The 20,001-nt window shown below is 43.8% G+C and overlaps 1 protein-coding gene and 2 long non-coding RNA genes across 3 annotated transcripts in view; 1 reads left to right on the top strand and 2 right to left on the bottom strand.

Annotated features, from left to right (window-relative positions):
- Window positions 1-6,979, bottom strand: part of LOC138792387 (uncharacterized) — a 298,550-nt gene extending 291,571 nt beyond the window's left edge. The window contains exon 1 of the long non-coding RNA XR_011363139.1: window positions 6,950-6,979. This is a non-coding gene — a long non-coding RNA (uncharacterized lncRNA). The remainder of the gene's footprint in view (window positions 1-6,949) is intronic.
- GUCY1A2 (guanylate cyclase 1 soluble subunit alpha 2) overlaps window positions 1-20,001 on the top strand; it is a 135,578-nt gene that overhangs the window by 28,512 nt on the left and 87,065 nt on the right. Inside the window, exons 2-3 of the mRNA XM_069969754.1 lie at window positions 845-906; window positions 14,227-14,348. Of these exons, the coding sequence (XP_069825855.1) occupies window positions 845-906; window positions 14,227-14,348 (184 nt within the window). The remainder of the gene's footprint in view (window positions 1-844; window positions 907-14,226; window positions 14,349-20,001) is intronic.
- Window positions 14,165-20,001, bottom strand: part of LOC138792386 (uncharacterized) — a 48,724-nt gene continuing 42,887 nt past the window's right edge. The window contains exon 3 of the long non-coding RNA XR_011363137.1: window positions 14,165-14,414. This is a non-coding gene — a long non-coding RNA (uncharacterized lncRNA). The remainder of the gene's footprint in view (window positions 14,415-20,001) is intronic.

Here is a 20,001-nt window from a genome sequence, read left to right as displayed (position 1 = left end):
ATTAAAAATGCACAATACGGGCCAAAAAGCTGGTACATGCTGTTCGTTACATTTACTATCTGAAAACCAAGGATAAAAAAATGGATCCAACTTCTGTAGTCACCAGTAATCAAAGGCCAAGTTTTTGGGTTCGGATGAACCCAAACGTGCTCAAGATTTACTCCTCTAGTATGAACCATAGTGTTGGAACTGGTGCTGTCTAGTCTATGTTTACTCTGTGTGAGAATTAAAGGGGTTATCCAGCACTACAAAACATGGCCTCTTTCTTCCAGTTTCTTCCAGGTTTTGTAACTCAGTTCCATTGAAGTGAATAAAGCCTAATTGCAAACCACACCTGAACTGGAGAGTGGTGCTGTCTAGAAAGTGGCAATGTTTTAGTAGCGCTGGATAACCCCTTTAAATAATTTACTCATTATGTTGATGATGTTCTAATACAAGGGTAAACTGACATCAAAAACTTTCCATATCCATATTCCCCCCTTTTCTGCATAAACAACAGGACATTAGGAAACATCCACGTCCGCCTCGAAAAATCCCATTTTCTGTGTAATCGGACAATAAATCACTCCCATCAGTCATTCTCATTGTAGTTGATAGCCGCCCTATTTTATGTGTTCCTACCACATATCCATCACCCTCCCCGTACAGCAGCGATGACTGATTCAGGTCAGCTGTATACACATCCTCAAAACCCTCACATCACTAGAAAAATCTAATAGGATGAAAAGTTTGTCATCTGTAAAGGAAAGAAATCGGCTTATAACGTCGACTCTTGTTCTGATAGGTGAAGAGATGACAAGTCTTGCTGAAGCTTTTTGCTCATTGCTTCGTTTCTCTCTTGCAGCCGCAGACCATTCAGGAGACGTTGCAGAGGACGCTGCAGTATTATGAGCATCGACTTATCGGGTAAGAAGAAACTTGATAGAAAGTTTAAAAATTTTTTACCTGGATTTGTTTGATTAACCCTTCAGAGTTGGGGACAAGGTGATTTTAGCCCTGAGAAGTCCCATCATGGCGGACAGCTATTTTATAGGATCAGGAGTAGAGATGAGCGAACCTGGAGCATGCTCGAGTCGATCCGAACCCGAACTTTCGGCATTTGATTAGCGGTGGCTGCTGAAGTTGGATAAAGCCCTAATGCTATGTGGAAATCATGGATATAGTCATTGGCTGTATCCATGTTTTCCAGACAAACTTAGAGCTTTATCCAAGTTCAGCAGCCCCAGCTAATCAAATGCCGATTGTTTGGGTTCGGATGGACTCGAACCTGAACCCGGTTCGCTCATCTCTAATCAGGAGGTTGGGCCGCTTGCCAGTACTACACCTGGACTTTCTTTCCCTTACTTGTCTGGCCGTTCACAGCACTGCACCTACTGCTCACTGCTATACCACAATATAGTGCTGGTGAATCTGTACTGGAATGAATAGTCAGGCACTGTGCTAGAGGATGATTTACACAGTCAAGTACTATAGATGGCGTTTGGGAGACAGAAGGGGATACTCATGACAAGCTAAGGAGGGGGGAAAGGGGGAGATTATATTCAGAAGGCCACACTTTTTACATACAGTAGTGGAACACAAGGGACAATTGCCCAGAACTTTATAGGAGGTCAGAGATGAAAACCTTTATTTACCTTTCAGGCACAGTGTGGATCCTCAGTTCACATGAGCAGTGTGGACAGGCAGGGACAGAGGGACATAAAGAGTAGATGGCCCGTCAGCTGTGTGCAAGAGCAGTATATGGGCCCCTGGTCTCTACAAGCCTTATCATAGAACGCCAATCCATAATAATACGTCAATAAACAGTAGGAAGGTGGAAGCTGGCCCCTTACCTGATGGCCTTTGTGCAGGGTTGCAGATACGGTATGTCTAAAAGGCAATGTTGATGACCTGGTAGAATGTAGAACTAAAAGGTCTTATAAGTCTTAATCGATATTGTAATTTTTATTAAAGCCATTCGTACTTCACTAAGAACTCTGGAAAGAGGGATATGCAAAGCAACTCTCTGGCTCCATCACCAAAATCTACCTCCAAAAGATGGCACCAGAGAGCAGCTTTGCTTATCCTTCATCCCTTAGTTCTTATGGTTTTGCAAGTTATTTTGCCTTTTAAGACTCTTTTAGACATAAGAATTTTAAAAAGTTGTCTAGTAGAGATGAGTGAACATCATCTGAAGTTCATCTGAACCTAAATGTGCAGCATTTGCTTACCGGTGGCTGAAGAAGTTGGATGCAGCCCTAAGGCTGCCTGGAAAACATGGATACAGCCAAAGGCTATGTTCACACAACGTATATTTTCGTAAAATCACGGTCGCTGTACAACGGCCGTGATTATTGCGAAAATATATGTTACCTCTCAGTCTATGGCATCCTTACCACCCTGATGACTTGTGGTTCGGGCAGCATGAAAGTGATGACAGGTTCCCTTCTAATAGTATATCTCCATTTGATACTGTTCACATTTTTAAAATAGTTTCAAGCTATTATGTTCTACAAATAAGGGAAATGATACTAGACACACTGTATTAGAGTGGTTGTGTTCAACCATCTGGCATCTACGTTATTATCAGCCTAACTTATTATAAGAGGGATAAGAGTCTGTTTATTCCAGTATATGGCGGCTTAATTATATTTTCTATTGTTGCTCTGTTTTGTTTTGTTTTTTTATTTGCATAAAGCGGAGCCCAGAGGAAACCCTCCAAGGAATATTTCTGTAATTATAAAAGTTACAATTGAGGAGGAAGAGATGAAAGCGATATTATAGGTTTTACTAAAAGAACAAAAAAGAATTAAAAAGTTTACAGTTAAAATGAAACCTGGACAAATATACAGATGGAAAATTCTTGCCCGATGCCCTTCAGAAATGTTTATTCAGCTTTATGTCCCAAAGTCATGGCTTGGCTGGGAGGGAGGTGAGCGGGCATGGATAGGTGCCAGGGTGATGCCAACAAGCCATTTTGCAGAGTATTTAGATACAGGGCTGATGTAGTGAACTGAATGTTTGCTATGGGTAAAGGAAAGTCTAGCCATAAGACTTGACAAGTTCTCTATAAACCGCATAAAGTTGAACATACGTTGTCACGTGGACACCATTTATATCCATGGCAGAACATACATACTGTATACATTTCTGAAGTGTTGAAGGGCTGCTCTGAAAAATAACAATTTGTAAAAAAAATAAATAAAAAAAAAAAAAAAAAAAATGGGGGACCATTTGAGTACAGTGAACTCATTGTCATGTTCAAGCAGAAATCGAGACTCATCAGACCAGGCAACGTTTTTCCAATCTTCTACTGTCCAATTTCGATGAGCTTGTGCAAATTGTAGCCTCAGTTTCCTGTTCTTAGCTGAGCGGAGTGGCACCTGGTGTGGTCTTCTGCTGCTGTAGCCCATCTGCCTCAAAGTTGGCCGTACTGTGCGTTCAGAGATGCTCTTCTGCCTACCTTGGTTGTAACGGTTGGCTATTTGAGTCACTGTTGCCTTTCTATCAGCTTGAACCAGTCTGCCCATTCCCCTCTGACCTCTGGCATCAACAAGGCATTTCCGCCCACAGAACTGCCGCTCAATGGATGTTTTTTCTTTTTCGGACCATTCTCTGTAAACCCTAGAGATGGTTGTGCATGAAAATCCCAGTAGATCAGCAGTTTCTGAAATACTCAGACCAGCCCTTCTGGCACCAACAACCATGCCACGTTCAAAGGCACTCAAATCACCTTTCTTCCCCATACTGATGCTCGGTTTGAACTGCAGGAGATTGTCTTGACCATGTCTACATGCCTAAATGCACTGAGTTGCCGCCATGTGATTGGCTGATTAGAAATTAAGTGGTAACGTGCAGTTGGACAGGTGTACCTAATAAAGTGGCCGGTGTATATATATATATATATATATATATATATATATATATATATATATAGTGATCCAAAAGTAGGTGGACAGTATGTGTAATAGGGTTATGAAGGAGATTTATCAAACATGGTGTAAAGTGAAACTGGCTCAGTTGCCCCTAGCAACCAATCAGATTCCACTTTTCATTTTCCACAGAGTCTGTGAGAAACGAAAAGTGGAAACTTTTGGACCACCCTGTATAATTTATACTAATTTAAAGGAGAAGACCAGCCAATTACTTTCTTTTTAAAGGCAGGGGCAGAGGGAACATAAAAATCTCCAGTTGTCTCTCCCCTTGCCTCTTCAGTGCCAGATTGCGGCTCCGGGACCCCTGCTGTGTTCGGGGATCTCAACCAGAGACGACGCTACGACCCGGTTTATTGACTGGCTTCTCATCCAGTCAGTGGCTGGGTCGGAATACTGCTGCAGTCACTGATGGGCATGGGGTTGTCTTCTGCTACACCTTGGCGACTCCTCATTGGGTCATCTTCTCTTTTACTATGGTGGGCTAGTGTAACTATTACTTTAAAGGGATTTGTTCATTTAAAAAAAAAATTCCTTCAAATCAACTGGTGCCAGAGATTTGTAATTTATTTCTTTTTTAAAAAAATCTCCATCTTCCAATCTTCCAATACTTATCAGCTGTTGTATGCCCTGTAGGAAGTGGTGTATTCTTCCCAGTCTGACACCATGCTCTCTGCTGCCACCTCTGTCCATGTCAGGATCTGTCCAGAGCAGGAGAGGTTTTCTATAGGGATTTGCTACTGCTCTGGACAGTTCCTGACATGGACAGAGGAGCAGAGAGCACTGTGTCAGACTGGAAAGAATACACCACTTCCTGCAGGACAAACAGCAGCTGATAAGTATTGGAAGACTTGAGATTTTTTAATAGAAGTAAATTAAAAATCTCTGTCACTTTCTGTCACCCCTTTAATGCCAATCGCCATATGTACAAAGACTTTAAATTTTTTTTAAAAATGATTAGTAAAATATATAACCTATATAGATTATTAATCCCTTGCATTCTGTGGAGCGGAGTGTATTTTGTGGATGTGTGAGCGCTCTGCTGTTCTCTATTCTATTCTTAGCTGCTATTTTGAGTCGGTTTGTGCTTCCATGAAATTAACCTAAATAGCATCAAGCTGAGGCTCATTGATAGCAATTCTGTAGCCAAAGTCTTTTTTTTTTTTTTTTCTTGCAATATACATTACGGCAAAATACACCCATGCTGCTCGCTGTGCGTAATGATCAGAGGGTTAAAATGCCTATATCATATATTATAGTAAATTTCATTTAAGGGCCATGAATGGGAAAATTGTATTGATTTGTGCACTCGATGACCTTCCAAATTAAGTTAAGTATCCGCAGTCTACTTACTGCGCCGAGCTGTAATCTTTTTATGTGGAAAGAAGCAAAGAGACTCGAAAACCCATTGGAGATAAACTGAGAAACCTCGGCAAGGAAGGATCCATGTAGACGGAGGAATGAGAAAATAAAAGATCACGGAAGGGTAAAAACATTAATTTTCACTCATTCATTCGGTTTGACTAGGAAGGATTGATGTACAATATTTGTCTGACCTCTCCAGCACTCCAGATTCAAATTATCCTTTCACTTACGCGAATTACTTTTCATTATATAAGTGCTCTCTAACACTGTGCGGCGCCGGAAGCATACCGAGAGACTCTAAAACAAAAAATGGTCATTGACAATCCGAAAAGAGTACGAAGATGGGCAGATATATGATGAAGGGTAAATACAAAGAAGGGGGGGGGGGGAAGCTGGAGGAAAATAGGACTTCCTACTGATTCCACTGACTTTCTTTCCTTCTATTCTATATTTCCTTCCTTCAATCTATCCTACCCTTCCTTCCTTCTTTCCATCCATCTATCCTACCCTTCCTTCTATCTATCTATCTATCTATCTATCTATCTATCTATCTATCTATCTATTCTACCCTTCCTTTCTTTCTTTTCCTCATTCCATCTATCCTACCCTTCCTTCCTTCTTTCCATCCATCTATCCTACCCTTCCTTCTTTCCATCCATCTATCCTAGCCTTCCTTCCATCCATCCATCTATCTATTCTACCCTTCCTTTCTTCCTTTTCCTCCTTCCATCTATCCTACCCTTCCTTCCTTTCTTCCTTTCATCTATCCTACCCTTCCTTCAATTCTTCCTTTCTTCCATCTACCCTGCTCTTCCTTCCTTCCATCTATCCTACTCTTCCTTCCTTCCATCTCTCCTATCCTATCCTTCCTTCCTGTATTTTTCGTAGTCATGTGTGTAATACTTTGCCCTACATAAATCTGTCAGCTGCAATTGACGTTCCAAACTGCAGACACTGTTAGATAGCTGTTAGGTCAGGAAGACACATGATACCTTCCATATATCTGTCTGTGCTTCCAGAATGTACAAAAATGCTTATATACTTTTGTTATATACATTGAAGAGTTAAAGAAGCTTTCACAAGCTCCTGAAGTGCAGCAAGCTGTAACACCTCCTCCCCCCCTCTCATACCTGACCCTGCTTGGGACTCTGCTTCCAGGTGTCAATTAAGCTGGAGGGCGGGGGGTGGTAGGAGGTGTCCCAGCTTGCTGCAGATCAGGAGCTGAGGAAAGCCTCTTTTGACTTCTTATACCAGTCAATAAAGGTGTTTCTCTACGTCCAGGAAGCACAGCTGGATATATGAAAGGTACCAAGTGTCTCCTTGACCTAACAACTATCTAACAGTGTCAGCAGTTTGGAATGTGAATAACAGCAGACAGATTCCCTTTAACCCCTAGTGACCGCCATGCTGCCTTTTCACGGCGGCCACTAATGGGCTTTATTCCGATGCGTACGCCTTTTAACGGCGGGCGCATCGGAAAAAAATCACCGCCCGGCGGCGGCTGCAGGACGGGGGATCAGCGGTCAGTGTGACCGCTGACACCCTCCTGTAACTGCCCAGAGCGGAGGATTCTCCGCTCCGGGCAGTTAAACCTGTTAAATGCCGCTGTCAAACCATGACAGCGGCATCTAACAGGTCCCGGTGGATCCCGGATGGTGCCGTGGGTCACTTACATGATCGCGATGTCCCGCGGCGCCGTCCGGTCCTCCGATGTCTCCATGGTGATCCCGGGGTCCTAATGAAGGTCCCCGGGGTCACCATGGAGATGCCTGATGCTGACAGGGGTGGCCGTGGCTATTGCCTGTCAGCATGAGGCATGATACAATACATTGCAGTACATCAGGTACTGCAATGTATTGTATCAGTGATCAAAGTATTTTACACTAGTGTACAGTAATGTACACTAGTGTAAAAGTGAAAAAAAGTGTGCACCAAACACAACACAGCCCCCCCCAATAATAAAGATGCATTACATTCCCTATACCCAGTAAAACGTGACATAAAAGTGATCAAAAACACAAATCCTATACATATTTGGTATCGCCACGTCCGTAACGACCGAATCTATAAAACTATATCAATAATTATATCGCACAACACACGCTGTAAAAAAAAAATTAAAAAAACTACCAGAATAGCTGTATTTTATCAATCCACTTTAGAAAATACGTCATAAAAGAGATCAAAAAGTCATATACATATAAAACTTGGTATCAGTAGAAACTACAGATCTTCCCGCAAAAGATAAGCCCAAAACCAGCTCTGTCGCGCAAAAGATGAGAACGCTATGGATCTTGCAATGCGGCGACAGTTTTTGTGGGTTTTTGCTAGGAAGATGGTTTCTATTGCGCCAAAGTGATAATAGTTAAAAAAAAACCTACACAAATGTGGTATCGCCGTAACGGTAGTGACCCAGAGAATACATGTATTATGTTGTTAGTGACCGCCAATACGGATTTTTACGGCGATCACTAATGGGCTCTATTCTGCTGCCATCAGCTCTTTATGGCGATGGTGCAGAATAGTGCAGCGGCGCCGGTAATGCCCGCTGCCCCCTCCTCTCAGCTACCGGAGGTAGCTGAGGGGTTGGGGCAGAGTGTGGGGTCAGTCCCGGCAAGTCCCCTTACCGGCGATCGCTGTTATTACCAGTATAACGGCGGCCACCGGTAACAGACACCTACGGTGAACCCACGGTGAGTGGAGATGAGAACATGTCCCCCCCCTGTCCCCAGAATTAACCCTAGTGACCTGGTCACTGACCCTCCCCTCCCAGGGCGGCCATCTGATCCAAGATGGCCGCCGCCATCTCTGTGAACAGACTCTGTTCACAGTGATGGATTCCTAAAAATGATCAAAGCTTCATTCTCTCCACCACCGGAGGTGGCGAAGAGCATGGGGCAATGATCGGTGACCACCCGGTGGGGTTTCAGTACAAGTGATCAGCGGTATATACTATATACCACTGATCGCTTGTTCCAAATGGTGCCGGCACTTTTTTACGCCTGTCACCAAAGTCAAGTGCCCTGGATTACCTGTAACCACCCTGGATTACCTGTAACCACCCCAGATTACCTGTAACCACCCCAGATTACCTGTAACCACCCCAGATTACCTGTAACCACCCCAGATTGCCCGTCACCACCCCAGATTGCCTGTAACCACCCCAGATTGCCTGTAACCACCCTAGATTGCCTGTAATCTCCCCAGATTGTCCGTAATCTCCCCAGATTGCCTGTATCCACCCCAGATTGCCCGTATCCACCCGAGATAGCCTATAACCATCCCAGACTGCCCGTCACCACCCCAGATTGCCCGTCACCACCCCAGATTGCCCGTCACCACCCCAGATTGCCCGTCACCACCCCAGATTGCCCGTCACTACCCCAGATTGTCCGTCACCACCCCAGATTGTCCGTCACTACCCCAGATTGTCCGTCACTACCCCAGATTGCCCGTCACTACCCCAGATTGCCCGTCACTACCCCAGATTGCCTGTCACTACCCCAGATTGCCCGTATCCCCCCCAGATTGCCGTATCCCCCCCAGATTGCCGTATCCCCCCCAGATTGCCGTATCCCCCCCAGATTGCCGTATCCCCCCCAGATTGCCTGTATCCCCCCAGATTGCCCGTATCCCCCCAGATTGCCCGTAACCACCCCAAATTGCCTGTAACCACCCCAGATTGCTCACAACCACCCCAGATTGCCCGTAACCACCCCAGATTTCCTGTCACCTCCCCAGATTGCCCATTGCAACCCCAGATAGTCAGTGAACACCACCAGATTGCCCGTCACCACCCCAGATAGCCAGTGAACACCCCAGATTGCCCATCACCACCCCAGATAGCCAGTAAGCACCCCAAGATTGCCCATAACCACCCCATATAGCCAGTAAACACCCCATAACCACCCCATACAGCCAGTAAACACCCCCAGATTGACCGTAACCACCCCAGATTGGCACAGACTGCTCGTAACCACCCCATATTGCCCATAACCCCACCAGATTGCCTGTTGCCACCTCAGATAGCCAGTAAACACCCCGAGATTGTCCATTACCACCCCAGATAACCAGTAAACACCCACATATTGCCTGTAACTAAAATGACACTCCTTCTCTTCTGAGCCCTGCTGTGTGCCCATACAGTGGTTTATGCCCACATATGGGGTACCATTGTACTCAGGAGAACCTCTGTTACAAATTTTGGGGTGCTTTTTCTCCCCTGTTCCTAGTGTAATTGAGAAATTTCAAACCAAACAAACATGTTATTGGAAAAATTAAATTTTTTTCATTTTTACAGTCTAGTTTTGAATACTTTCCTCCAATACCTGTGGGGTCAAAATGGTCACCACACCCCAAGATGAATTCCTTGAGGGGTGTACTTTCCAAAATGGGGTGACTTTTTTGGGGGGGGGGGGGGGTTCTTTTCTGTAGACATTACAGGGGCTCTGCAAATGCACCTGGCTCTCAGAAACTTCTTCAGAAAAATCATGCACTGAAAATGCTAATTGGCGCTCCCTTCCTTCTGAGCCCTGCTGTGTGCCCATACAGTAGTTTATGCCCACATATGGGGTACCGTTCTACTCAGGAGTACCTGTGTTACATATATTGGGGTGAGTTTTCCCCCCTGTTCCTCGTGAAATTGAGAAATTTCAAACTAAACAAGCATGTTATTGGAAAAATTCTATTTTTTCATTTTTACTGTCTTCTTTTGAATACTTTCCTCTAATACCTGTGGGGTTAAAATGGTCACCACACCCCAAAATGTATTCTTTGAGGGGTGCACTTTCCTAAATGGGGTGACTTTTGGGGGGGGTTCTATTCTGCTGACACTACAGGGGCTCTGCAAACGCACCTGGCGCTCAGAAACTTCTTCAGCAAAATCTGAACTGGAAAAGCTAATTGGCGCTCCATCCCTTCTGAGCCCCGCTGTGTGCCCATACAGTGGTTTACGCCCACATATGGGGTACCACTGTACTCAGGAGAACCTGCGTTACAAAATTTGGGGTGCATTTTCTCTCATGTTTATTATGAAAATGAGATACTTTAATCTTAACAAATATATTATTGGAAAATTTCTATTTTCCATTTTTTTCCGGCCTAATTGTGAATACTTTCTTCCAGCCCCTGTAGGGTTAAAATGCTCATTATACCCCTAAATTAATTCTTTAAGGTGTCTAGTTTCCTAAATGGGGTCACTTATGGGGGTTTCCAGTATACAAGCCTCCTAAATCAACTTAGTTCCCATACACTACATACTTGCTGCGGTCTAAACAACCGCAGCGAGTATGTAATTATACCGCCCTTAACCCCTTCTGCTCCCGCCCGGCTCCTCCGCTGTAAGCATACATTACCTGTCCTTGCTGCACGGGTCCAGCGTCCTGCTCTCCCGCCCAGCCAATCAGTGGCTGCGGCTGGGCAACACACTAATTGGCCGGACAGGAGAGCAGGACACCGGACCCGTGCAGCAAGGACAGGTAAAGTATGCTTACAGCGGGGGAGCCGGGCGGGAGCAGAAGGGGTTAAGGGCGGTATAATTACATACTCGCTGCGGTCATTTAGACCGCAGCAAGTATGTAGTGTATGGGAACTGCCAGGACCTGCCGGGCTCGCAGCGAGACTCTCGCTGCGAGCCCACCCGTGTGAATATACCCTAAAAAAAGAACTGATCCTTAAAAAAATCAGTTTTGGAAATTTCATAAAAATTTGATAATTTGCTGATACATTTCTAAGCCCCGTAACACCCTAAAAAAGTGAAATATGTTTACGAAATGAAGCCAGAATAAAGAGAACATATTGATAATGTGACTTACTAACTAATTTTTGTCATGTGCCTTTTTTTTTTTTTTTTTAGAAGCAAAGAATTTCAAAGTTCATAAAGTGCAAAATTTTCAAATTTCACAAAAAACACACAAGACAGTGACCAAATTTTGCCACTAACATAAAGTGCCATATGTTACAAAAAAACAATCTCAGAATCGCTAGCATACGTTTAAGTATCACTGAGCTATAAGCGCATAAAGTGAGACAGGTCAGATTTTGAAAAATGAGCCTGGTCATTAAGGCCCAAACAGGCTTGGTCCCTAAGGGGTTAATTATTGGTTATTGATGTATAATGTATGGGCTGTCTCTCAGTGGATGACTTCTATAATGCTAGCCTCCAAACCATGGCTACATTGTCTATACCATAGCACCCGTCTACTGCCACAACCATCATGCCTGTCGATGAGCACTGCACCAATACATAACAATACAACATAAAACGTAATACAGTATCAGTTAAGAACAGGTCGTACAATTCATTTACAGAACGCAAGTTATGAGCACAAATAACCACGATGTGACAGCCAATACTGTTCTAGAGTTTTCCCTGTCAATAGGGTAAGCTGAACAGAATGTCCCCCTGCAGTGAGCGCCCAGATGCTACGGCCACACTGGAGGTAATTTTCCACCCGGATATGGTTTATTATGAGATCATAAACTGAACCAAACACAATATAATACTTCTCATTTACACAGATCTCCAACAAATAGGAAACACAAGAACCAATAAATAACAGATATGGAAGTATGGCCAAGCTGTGCCGTCTAGTCCCCGAACATTCCCTAACGTATTACATTCAGGCTGTTTTATGGATTACATTGATTATATTAGTTTCTAAAACTAAAACTTTATTGTAGAAACAGTAGGGACGGCCATTTTGTACGTATCGGTACTTCATCCAGATGTAGTACTGGTAGGTACAAAATGGCCGTCGCTGCTAGAGTGCCCCGATAGTGTTCTTTATTCCCCTCCCTGCACAACTCTTATGTTGTTTTTACAATAAAGTTGGACTGCTAGATAAAAGGTTAGTGTGGCAATGGCCTTAGGTTGTGCAGTTTTTCTGTGATATCATAGAAACGCCTCAACGTGCAAATGAGATGACACTAGAATATAGAGAACAATTGGAGTAAAATATTAGTGGTAATACTGACAGCAGTGTGCTTCCATTGGCTGCCGCATGATTTTGGCCATATACGTGTAACCACAGTACTGCAAAGGTCAACTTTATTTTGGTCATATATCAAGATTAGAAGATTGTTCAGGAAAGGAAAGATAAGGGCTGAAGACTGGGCTGTTATAGCCCTATTTCACAGAACGATTATCGTTCATAGACTCGCTCCAACGACCTCTCGTTAACGAGCACTTAACGATTTTTTTAAGTGAACGATAACACATAATACTTGTGGGAACGTGAACGATATCTGTAGTGTAACGATTTTTTTACGATCGTTACATGGTCGTTTAAAACGTGGAGAAATGTAGGTAGACATTTCAAGAACGACTAAAAGATTTTTTATTCAACAAAAATATTAGCAAATTATTGTTGAAAGACCAACAGTTTTTTTTCGACATGTTGAAAAAAAATAGTGAACGACTCAACGACGATTTTGCTGTTGTCGTTCACTCGTTTACAGCTATTCCACAGAACAAATATCGTTAACGAGCGGTCGTTTGAACGATTTTATGAACGATAATCGATCGAAAAAGTTCAGTGGGATAGGGCCTTTAGACAGATACACAGGTGATTAAAGGGGAACTGTAGTTAAGAAAGATTTGATTCTGTTAATCCCCACTCATATTCTAAACTTGTTTGCAATAGTTTTTTATTTAATAAATTAGGCCTTTTGCCTGCAGCACATCCTGACTCATACCCAGAAGTTGCTGAAAATCCTCACTGCCTGGTACACTTGTCTTCACTCCTCTGTCCTCCCCCTCCCTTCTGAGACAAAGGTCACATGATCTCTGTCTCTTATGTTGCCAGGCAAGCTGTAGCATCTCATCTGTAACCCCGCCCACCACCTGACACCGTGATCACCTGGCGAAAGTTAAAGAAACAACAGTCTCTCCTAAGTAGTATAGGGGAAAGGAGACACTGTTGTTTCATCTCTCCTTACCTGTCTATTCTCTAATCTATGGCGATTTATCAAACATGGTGTAAAGTAAAAATGGCTCATTTGCCCCTAGCAACCAATCAGATTCCACCTTTCATTTTCCAAAGGGTCTGTAAGAAATGAAAGGTGGAATCTGATTGGTTGCTGGGGGCAACTGAGCCAGTTTTACTTTACACCATGTTTCATAAATCTCCCCCCCATTATTTTCAATGGAATCGCTAGAGTTCCCGAAACTGAGCATTGAGATTCTTTCAATGCAATTGTGGGCTCTATTGACGTCTATGGGTAATTACCTAGTGCACACACAGTACAGAAAAACGGCCATGTTTTATATCTACTTTACTGCCCTATTTTTCCTTTATTTTACATTTGTTTTTGCCCTTTTTTTCTGGACGGCTGCCATTTTGAGCCGTAATTTTTAAAATACAGCCGTATTTTCACCTCAAAGTGATGGTCGTCCGAAAATAAACTATGTGGGAACGTAACCTCAATCTGTATACTGTACTCACTTGGAGAGCGAGTGAAAATGTATAGGCACCCAAACCTACGATAGCTTAGGGCTCAGCACCCAGACCCCCTGCATCGGTTTGTGGTAAATCTGCGTGCCAACTCAGACTAACAAAATAATGTAGAACATTTACAACATGTTGCTAGCCTGGCGATAAGTGGTACGCCCTTTAAGAACTCAATGTACAAAGGACTCGGAGTAGATACATTATATCAAAGGATCTATAAAGTGAATGATTTTCAGTTTCCCGGGGTGAAGCTGTTACTCAAACCTGTTTCCTCACTTTTAAGGATGCCGCCTCTTAATGATCCACTAAATTAGCGCTAGTGATGCAAGCTGATAATTCTCCTGGTGATATACAGCGCGCCAAGTGTGAAGCGATTTGCCTGAATGCTATGTGTTAATTAGGGATTTGCTAACAATTTAATGAGGGTAAGGCAACTGGGAGGTGAGGCGTCAGGAAACTCTCAGGTCGTCTTTTCTTACATCTTATGGTTTCTTTTAAAGCTGTCGGGATGCGGAGAAGAATCTGCACAACGCTTCGGTGAAATGCACGTATGCCGGTCTCTCTGGGAGCGAAGACGCGGAGGATGTCTCAGAAATTCTGCAGTGTACGGCTAACGTCCTTGGTATGTAGCCAGCATCTAAACAAGACGTTGCGTGTGCGGCACATTTCATTACTCACCGATGTTAGTCTAAAATTTCCGAAGGTAGAAGAAAGTAAAAGAAAGTTCTGAACTGTTTGTAATATGTGATGATAAATATCTCTATACGTAGCAGCAACATAGTAGTGCCTCACAATTACAGGGGTATTATGGGACTCGTAAAGTTAAAGAGGTTGTCCAGGAAAAATTTACGTTTGGGAAGTGGAAGAGGTCATGGGGTGTCTGACCTCTGTGCCCCCACAGATCTCTGTATTGACCCCCGGATTCTCTGTTATGAATAAAGCCGTGGCCTGGGTACGGCACATGACCTGTAGCTCTATTCATTCCTATGATGCCGGAGGGAGCCGAGTAGGCACTCTTCCGACTTACTTGGCTCCCTCAGGTGGCTCCATAGGAATGAATAGAGCTACGGGTCATGTGTCGTACCCACGGCTCTATTCATAACAGAGAAGCCGGGGGCCACATACAAAAATTGGAGGGGAGTACAGAGGTCGGACCCCCCGTGACCTTGGACAACCTCTTCAAATATTTTTGCAAATACATTCATTTAGCAGACTTGCCTTCTCCTGATATGACCACTTTTTCCTTCCCATTGTTGACAGTTCATTGTCTAGGTTATCGACCACTACTCTGTTCTAAAAGCAATGGTCTGGCAGCGGTATATATCGCTGTAGTGTAAATGTATACAGATATAGGGGGAGATTTATCAAGCTGGTATAAAGTGACACTGGCTCAATTGCCCCTAGCAACCAATCAGATTCCAACTTTTCTTTGCTTACGGATTATTTGCGAAATTAAAGGTGGAATCTGATTGGTTGCTAGGGGCAACTTCTGCTTTACACATGGAAATATTTGAAGGAGGTTGTGTATAACCAAGGACTTTAGATATGTAACACAAGCTTTCGTACTCTGGAGATTAAAATTTTGGATTTTTGATAAAAGATTTGTAAATTACTTCTATTTAAAAATCTTAATTCTTCCAGTACTTTTAAGCTGCTGTATGTCCTGCTGGAAGTGATGTAGTCTTTTCAGCCTGACACAGTGCTCTCTGCTGCCACCTCTGTCCATGTCAGGAACTGTCCACATCTGTATAAAATCCCCATAGAAAACCTCTCCTGCTCTGGACAGTTCCTTTAAAGATATTACTTTATATACTATACTGGGAATGTAAGAAGAGCCTCTAATCATCTGATATGGGGAGTTTCACAGAATAGGTGCAGCATGAGAATCCTGCAGATGGGGGCAGGAAAATGTGAATTGTTAGTCATTGGTCAAGGGCAAGTGGTTCGAAAAACAGAGCTGAGATGTATGGCGGTGCAGCATTGTGGAGAGCTTTGTAAATGACTAGGAGAGCTTTTAGCTTAATATAGCAGGATAAAGTACAGAAAGGCCGGCATACAGGCAGCTATTAGGAGGTTATGGGTTATTCGCTAAAACTCCTCCACATTTGTCAACAGCGAGGCTCTGCCCTCTCTCACCCCTATAGTGACCTCATTCTACAAAGTTTCAGTCCGTCCATGAGTCATGCCGCTAGCAGAAAATAACCCCCCTCCCTTCCCTTATGCTTGGGTCAGTTCCACAACCCTAAATCCTCACCCACCAGATCCATTCCATGTACTAAACAAGGACAAAACATTGAATTAATAGATCCTAGGGCGCCAGGAACAGATGTAGGGACTCTATCCCAAACACCACTGCCTATGCAATTTTATTTATCTAAATTCTTATTTTTAGCTATACACTAGAGATGAGCACAACTTGCTCGAGGCCAATCCTTCAGTTAAAGAAGTTGGATGCAGCCCTAGGCAGTCTGGAAAAACATGGATGCAGCTATTGGCCATAAGCTGTATCCATGTTTTCCAGGACTCCCTAGGGCTACATCCAACTCCTTCAGCCACCAGTATTCAAATGCCAAACGACTGGACTTGAGCATGCTCAATTTGCACTAATCTGTACTATATACCCTTCATATAGCCACTATTTTACAGGTGTTCTCCAGGATTTTATTGCTGATGGCCTATTGGCCTATATAATATATCAATATCTGCTTGGTAGGAGTAGGCACTATGCTTGCAATGGAAATAGCCAGAAGCAGACAGCTCCATGCACTGTGTAGTGGCTGTGCTGGATTACTGCAGCCATTGAAGTTTATAGGAGCTGAGGTGCAATGTACAGAGCTGTCTGCTTCTATCTCTTTTACTGTAACCCAACTGGTCAGAGTTGAGAGACACAGATTGGAAATAGATGGCCTATCCTGAGGATTAGAGATGAGAGAACCGGGCCGAGGTTCAGGTTCGTACAAACCCAAACTATCAGCATTTGACTTCCGCTGTCTTCCCGTTCCGTGGGGAAGGTGGAGACAGCCCACTGTGGAAAAAAGGAATACAGCCTAGGTCATAGGCTGTTTCTCTATATTCCAGGCGGTACTCGGGCTGTCTCCACCTTCCCCACGGAACGGGAAGACAGCGGAAGTCAAATGCTGATTGTTCGGGTTTGTACGAACCTGAACCTCGGCCCGTTTTGCTCATTTCTACTGAGGATGTAGAGCATACTGAAGCCAGTGTATTGTGATACTAGTGACCTTTCTAGCTTGAGATTTTAGTAATGAGCAACCTACCACAGTATATCTTCCCACTATGTTCTACTCCTACCTACCTGCTGAACTAATAGGAGAAAACAACCACAGTAAGGGCCCTATTACATGGAACGATAATCGGCCGAATCGGCCCCATCCAGCCGATTATCATTCCGTGTAATAAACACAACGATCAGCCGATGACAACGATCATTGGCTGATCGTTAATATAGGCTTGGACCTATAATTGTCGGATATTACCAGGTGTAATAGCGGTGTGCGGCCGGTGGCTGACGATTTGCAAGGTGCATACATTACCTATCCATGGTCCAGTGCTCCTGCTGCACTCTGGGACCGCCGCGGCCAGTGATTGGCTGAGAGGCCTGTCAGCTAAGACAGGCCGCTCTGAAGCTGCAGCGTGCGGGACCCAGGGAGAAGTGGACCACAAGAGGAGCCCTGCAGCATGGATAGGTAATGTATGCAGTTTAAGCAAGGGCTGCAAGGACATTGGTAAGAATGTCCATGCAGCCCTTGTTAAACGATTATTGGGCCGTGTAATAGGCCCAGTAAACGAGCGCCAATCTAGCAAATCGGCGCTCATTTACAGTTACTTTCGGGCCTTCATCAGGCCATGTAATAGTACCCTAAGTCAGTAAACTAGACTAGAGGCTATGCAATAAATCAGCATGGTATGAAAACCAATATCAAAGTTCCATTAACCTCAAGGGAATGTTGCTGGCTGGTAAACAATAAATACCTAGATAGTACTAAAATTAAAGGAGAAGTCCGGCAAAAATGTTATTAAAGTATTGCAACCCCCCCCCCCCAAAAGTTATACAAATCAACAATGTGCTCTTACAATTACGGGAAATGCACATAAAGTGCTTTTTTTCCCTGCACTTACTACTGCATCAAGGCTCCATTTCCTGGATAACATTGTGATGTCACTTCCTGGATAACATGGTGATGTCACGACCCGACTCCCAGAGCTGTGCGGGCTGTGGCTGCTGGAGAGGATGATGGCAGGGGGACACTGAGGGACACAGGGCACTGGAGGGACACTGAGCATCCCTCTGCCATCATCCTCTCCAGCAGCCACAGCCCACACAGCTCTGGGAGTCGGGGCGTGACATCAACATGTTATCCAGGAAGTGACATCACCATGTTATCCAGGAAGTGGCATCACCATGTTATCCAGGAAGTGGCATCACCATGTTATCCAGGAAGTGACATCACCATATCCAGGAAGTGACATCACCATGTTATTCAGGAAGTAACATCACCATGTTATCCAGGAAGTGATATCACCATGTTATCCAGGAAGTGACATCACCATGTTATCCAGGAAGTGAAGCCTTGATGCAGTAGTAAGTGCAGGGAAAAAAGCACTTTACATGCATTTCCCGTAATAAGTGTATATTGGTGATTTGTATAACTTTTGGGGGAGCGTATGTACAAGACGTACATACAGTGTGCACTTGCTGTAACCTTTTTCTTCTCAGTGGGTTCCATTTTAGGCCATGAGCAAACAATATTATTTTATGGCCATTTGATGGACGTTTTTTTTCTTTAAACGGCCAGCATTTCGAGCCCAAATAGGGCCATTATTTTGAAAACGACAGTTATTCAACAAATAATGGCTGTTGTTTTTAAATATTGGACATGCTGTGGCTTTCAAATGATGGTCGCGCAAAAAAAACAAACAAAAAAAAAGGCTGTGGTCTTGGCATTATACTGTCCAGTCACTGCTTATTATGTAAGGGCCCTATTACATGTTGTTAAGAAGCAAGCGAATTCCGCCGTCTGTCCGAAGAATTGACATGTCAATTCTTTGGGCGGACGACGTAATTTGCCAGTGAATATCAGTGAGTCTGTGGGACAGGCAGAACTTTAAGCAGAGGCCGCGTGGCGGAATCCACTTGAAGTCTCCTGCGTATTCTGTAGTGTACACATTCCCGAAGAATATTAAAAAACCCACACCAAATGGAGAAGAGGAATGGTAGTTTTTCCATACATTCTAGGAGGAATAACAAAGAAACCTTCTAAGGCAGGGATGAGGAACCTTTGGCCCTACAGCTGTTGCAAAACTACAACTCCCATCATGCCTGGACAGCCGAAGGCTGTCCAGGCATGATGGGAATTGTAGTTTTACAACAGCTGGAGGGCCGAAGGTTCCCCATCCCTGATCTAAGGGGTAGAGAAAGTAGCAATCTAGCAGCACACTCCTCTTCTAAGGGGTAGAGAAAGCAGCAATCCGGCACCGTATTCCTGGATAGTTTTGATTTTTTTTTAATGGTTAGCAAAGTAGATGAGATCAGCTGTGCAACAACACTACGCTATAGATGGATCGCATATTCGATCAGTTTCCGATAGCGTAACCAAAGAAGACGGAGCGCGGAGCATCTCACCTTGTAGAAGGTGACGTTTGCCTTCGTATTAGAGGAAAGTGGTGCTTGTGCTAAATGATGCGTTCTACTCAAACCCGATAAAATTAAAACGGCGCAAATTACTTGTGGTTTTAATCTGTTGCCTTTTATGTGCGAATCAAATGAGATGAGAGCGGAATGCGTAAAACGCGGACTCTCGCTCTCCACGACCTTCAACATCAATACACTGAAGAATTACATTTTGAAGTAGGAGAGAGAGAAAACATTATGCCGAGCCTCGGAGCATACAGAATGTGTTTTTTGCCCCCGCTACGTATTATACTTGGAGTTGGGTATTGATTTAATGGGGCAGGGAGGATTGTGGACACCGTCTGAAATCTCCCCTGATTGAATTGCTTTTTGTCCAATTTGCCAGCAGGTGTTAATCTGTTTGAAACAGGTTCCCTGTTCAAATGTCTGGAAGCCATACTAAACAAGCAGTTTAAGGCACTTCAAAGGGAACGGATCCAGGGAGACACACTGATTCTATCATATGGCCTTTTGAATATGCATATTGTGGAAGGCAATAGGAAGACTTTGATTCCTTCCCCCCAGGAATTAAATATTTAAACTGCTGGATAGAAATTAAACAAATCGAGGAGAGATGGATTTAGCG

The sequence above is a fragment of the Dendropsophus ebraccatus genome, chromosome 5, assembly GCF_027789765.1.
Source record: "Dendropsophus ebraccatus isolate aDenEbr1 chromosome 5, aDenEbr1.pat, whole genome shotgun sequence".
Taxonomy (NCBI): domain Eukaryota; kingdom Metazoa; phylum Chordata; class Amphibia; order Anura; family Hylidae; genus Dendropsophus; species Dendropsophus ebraccatus.
The sequence above is the reverse complement of the archived record's forward strand: the minus strand, read 5'-3'. Positions and strand labels throughout refer to the sequence as shown.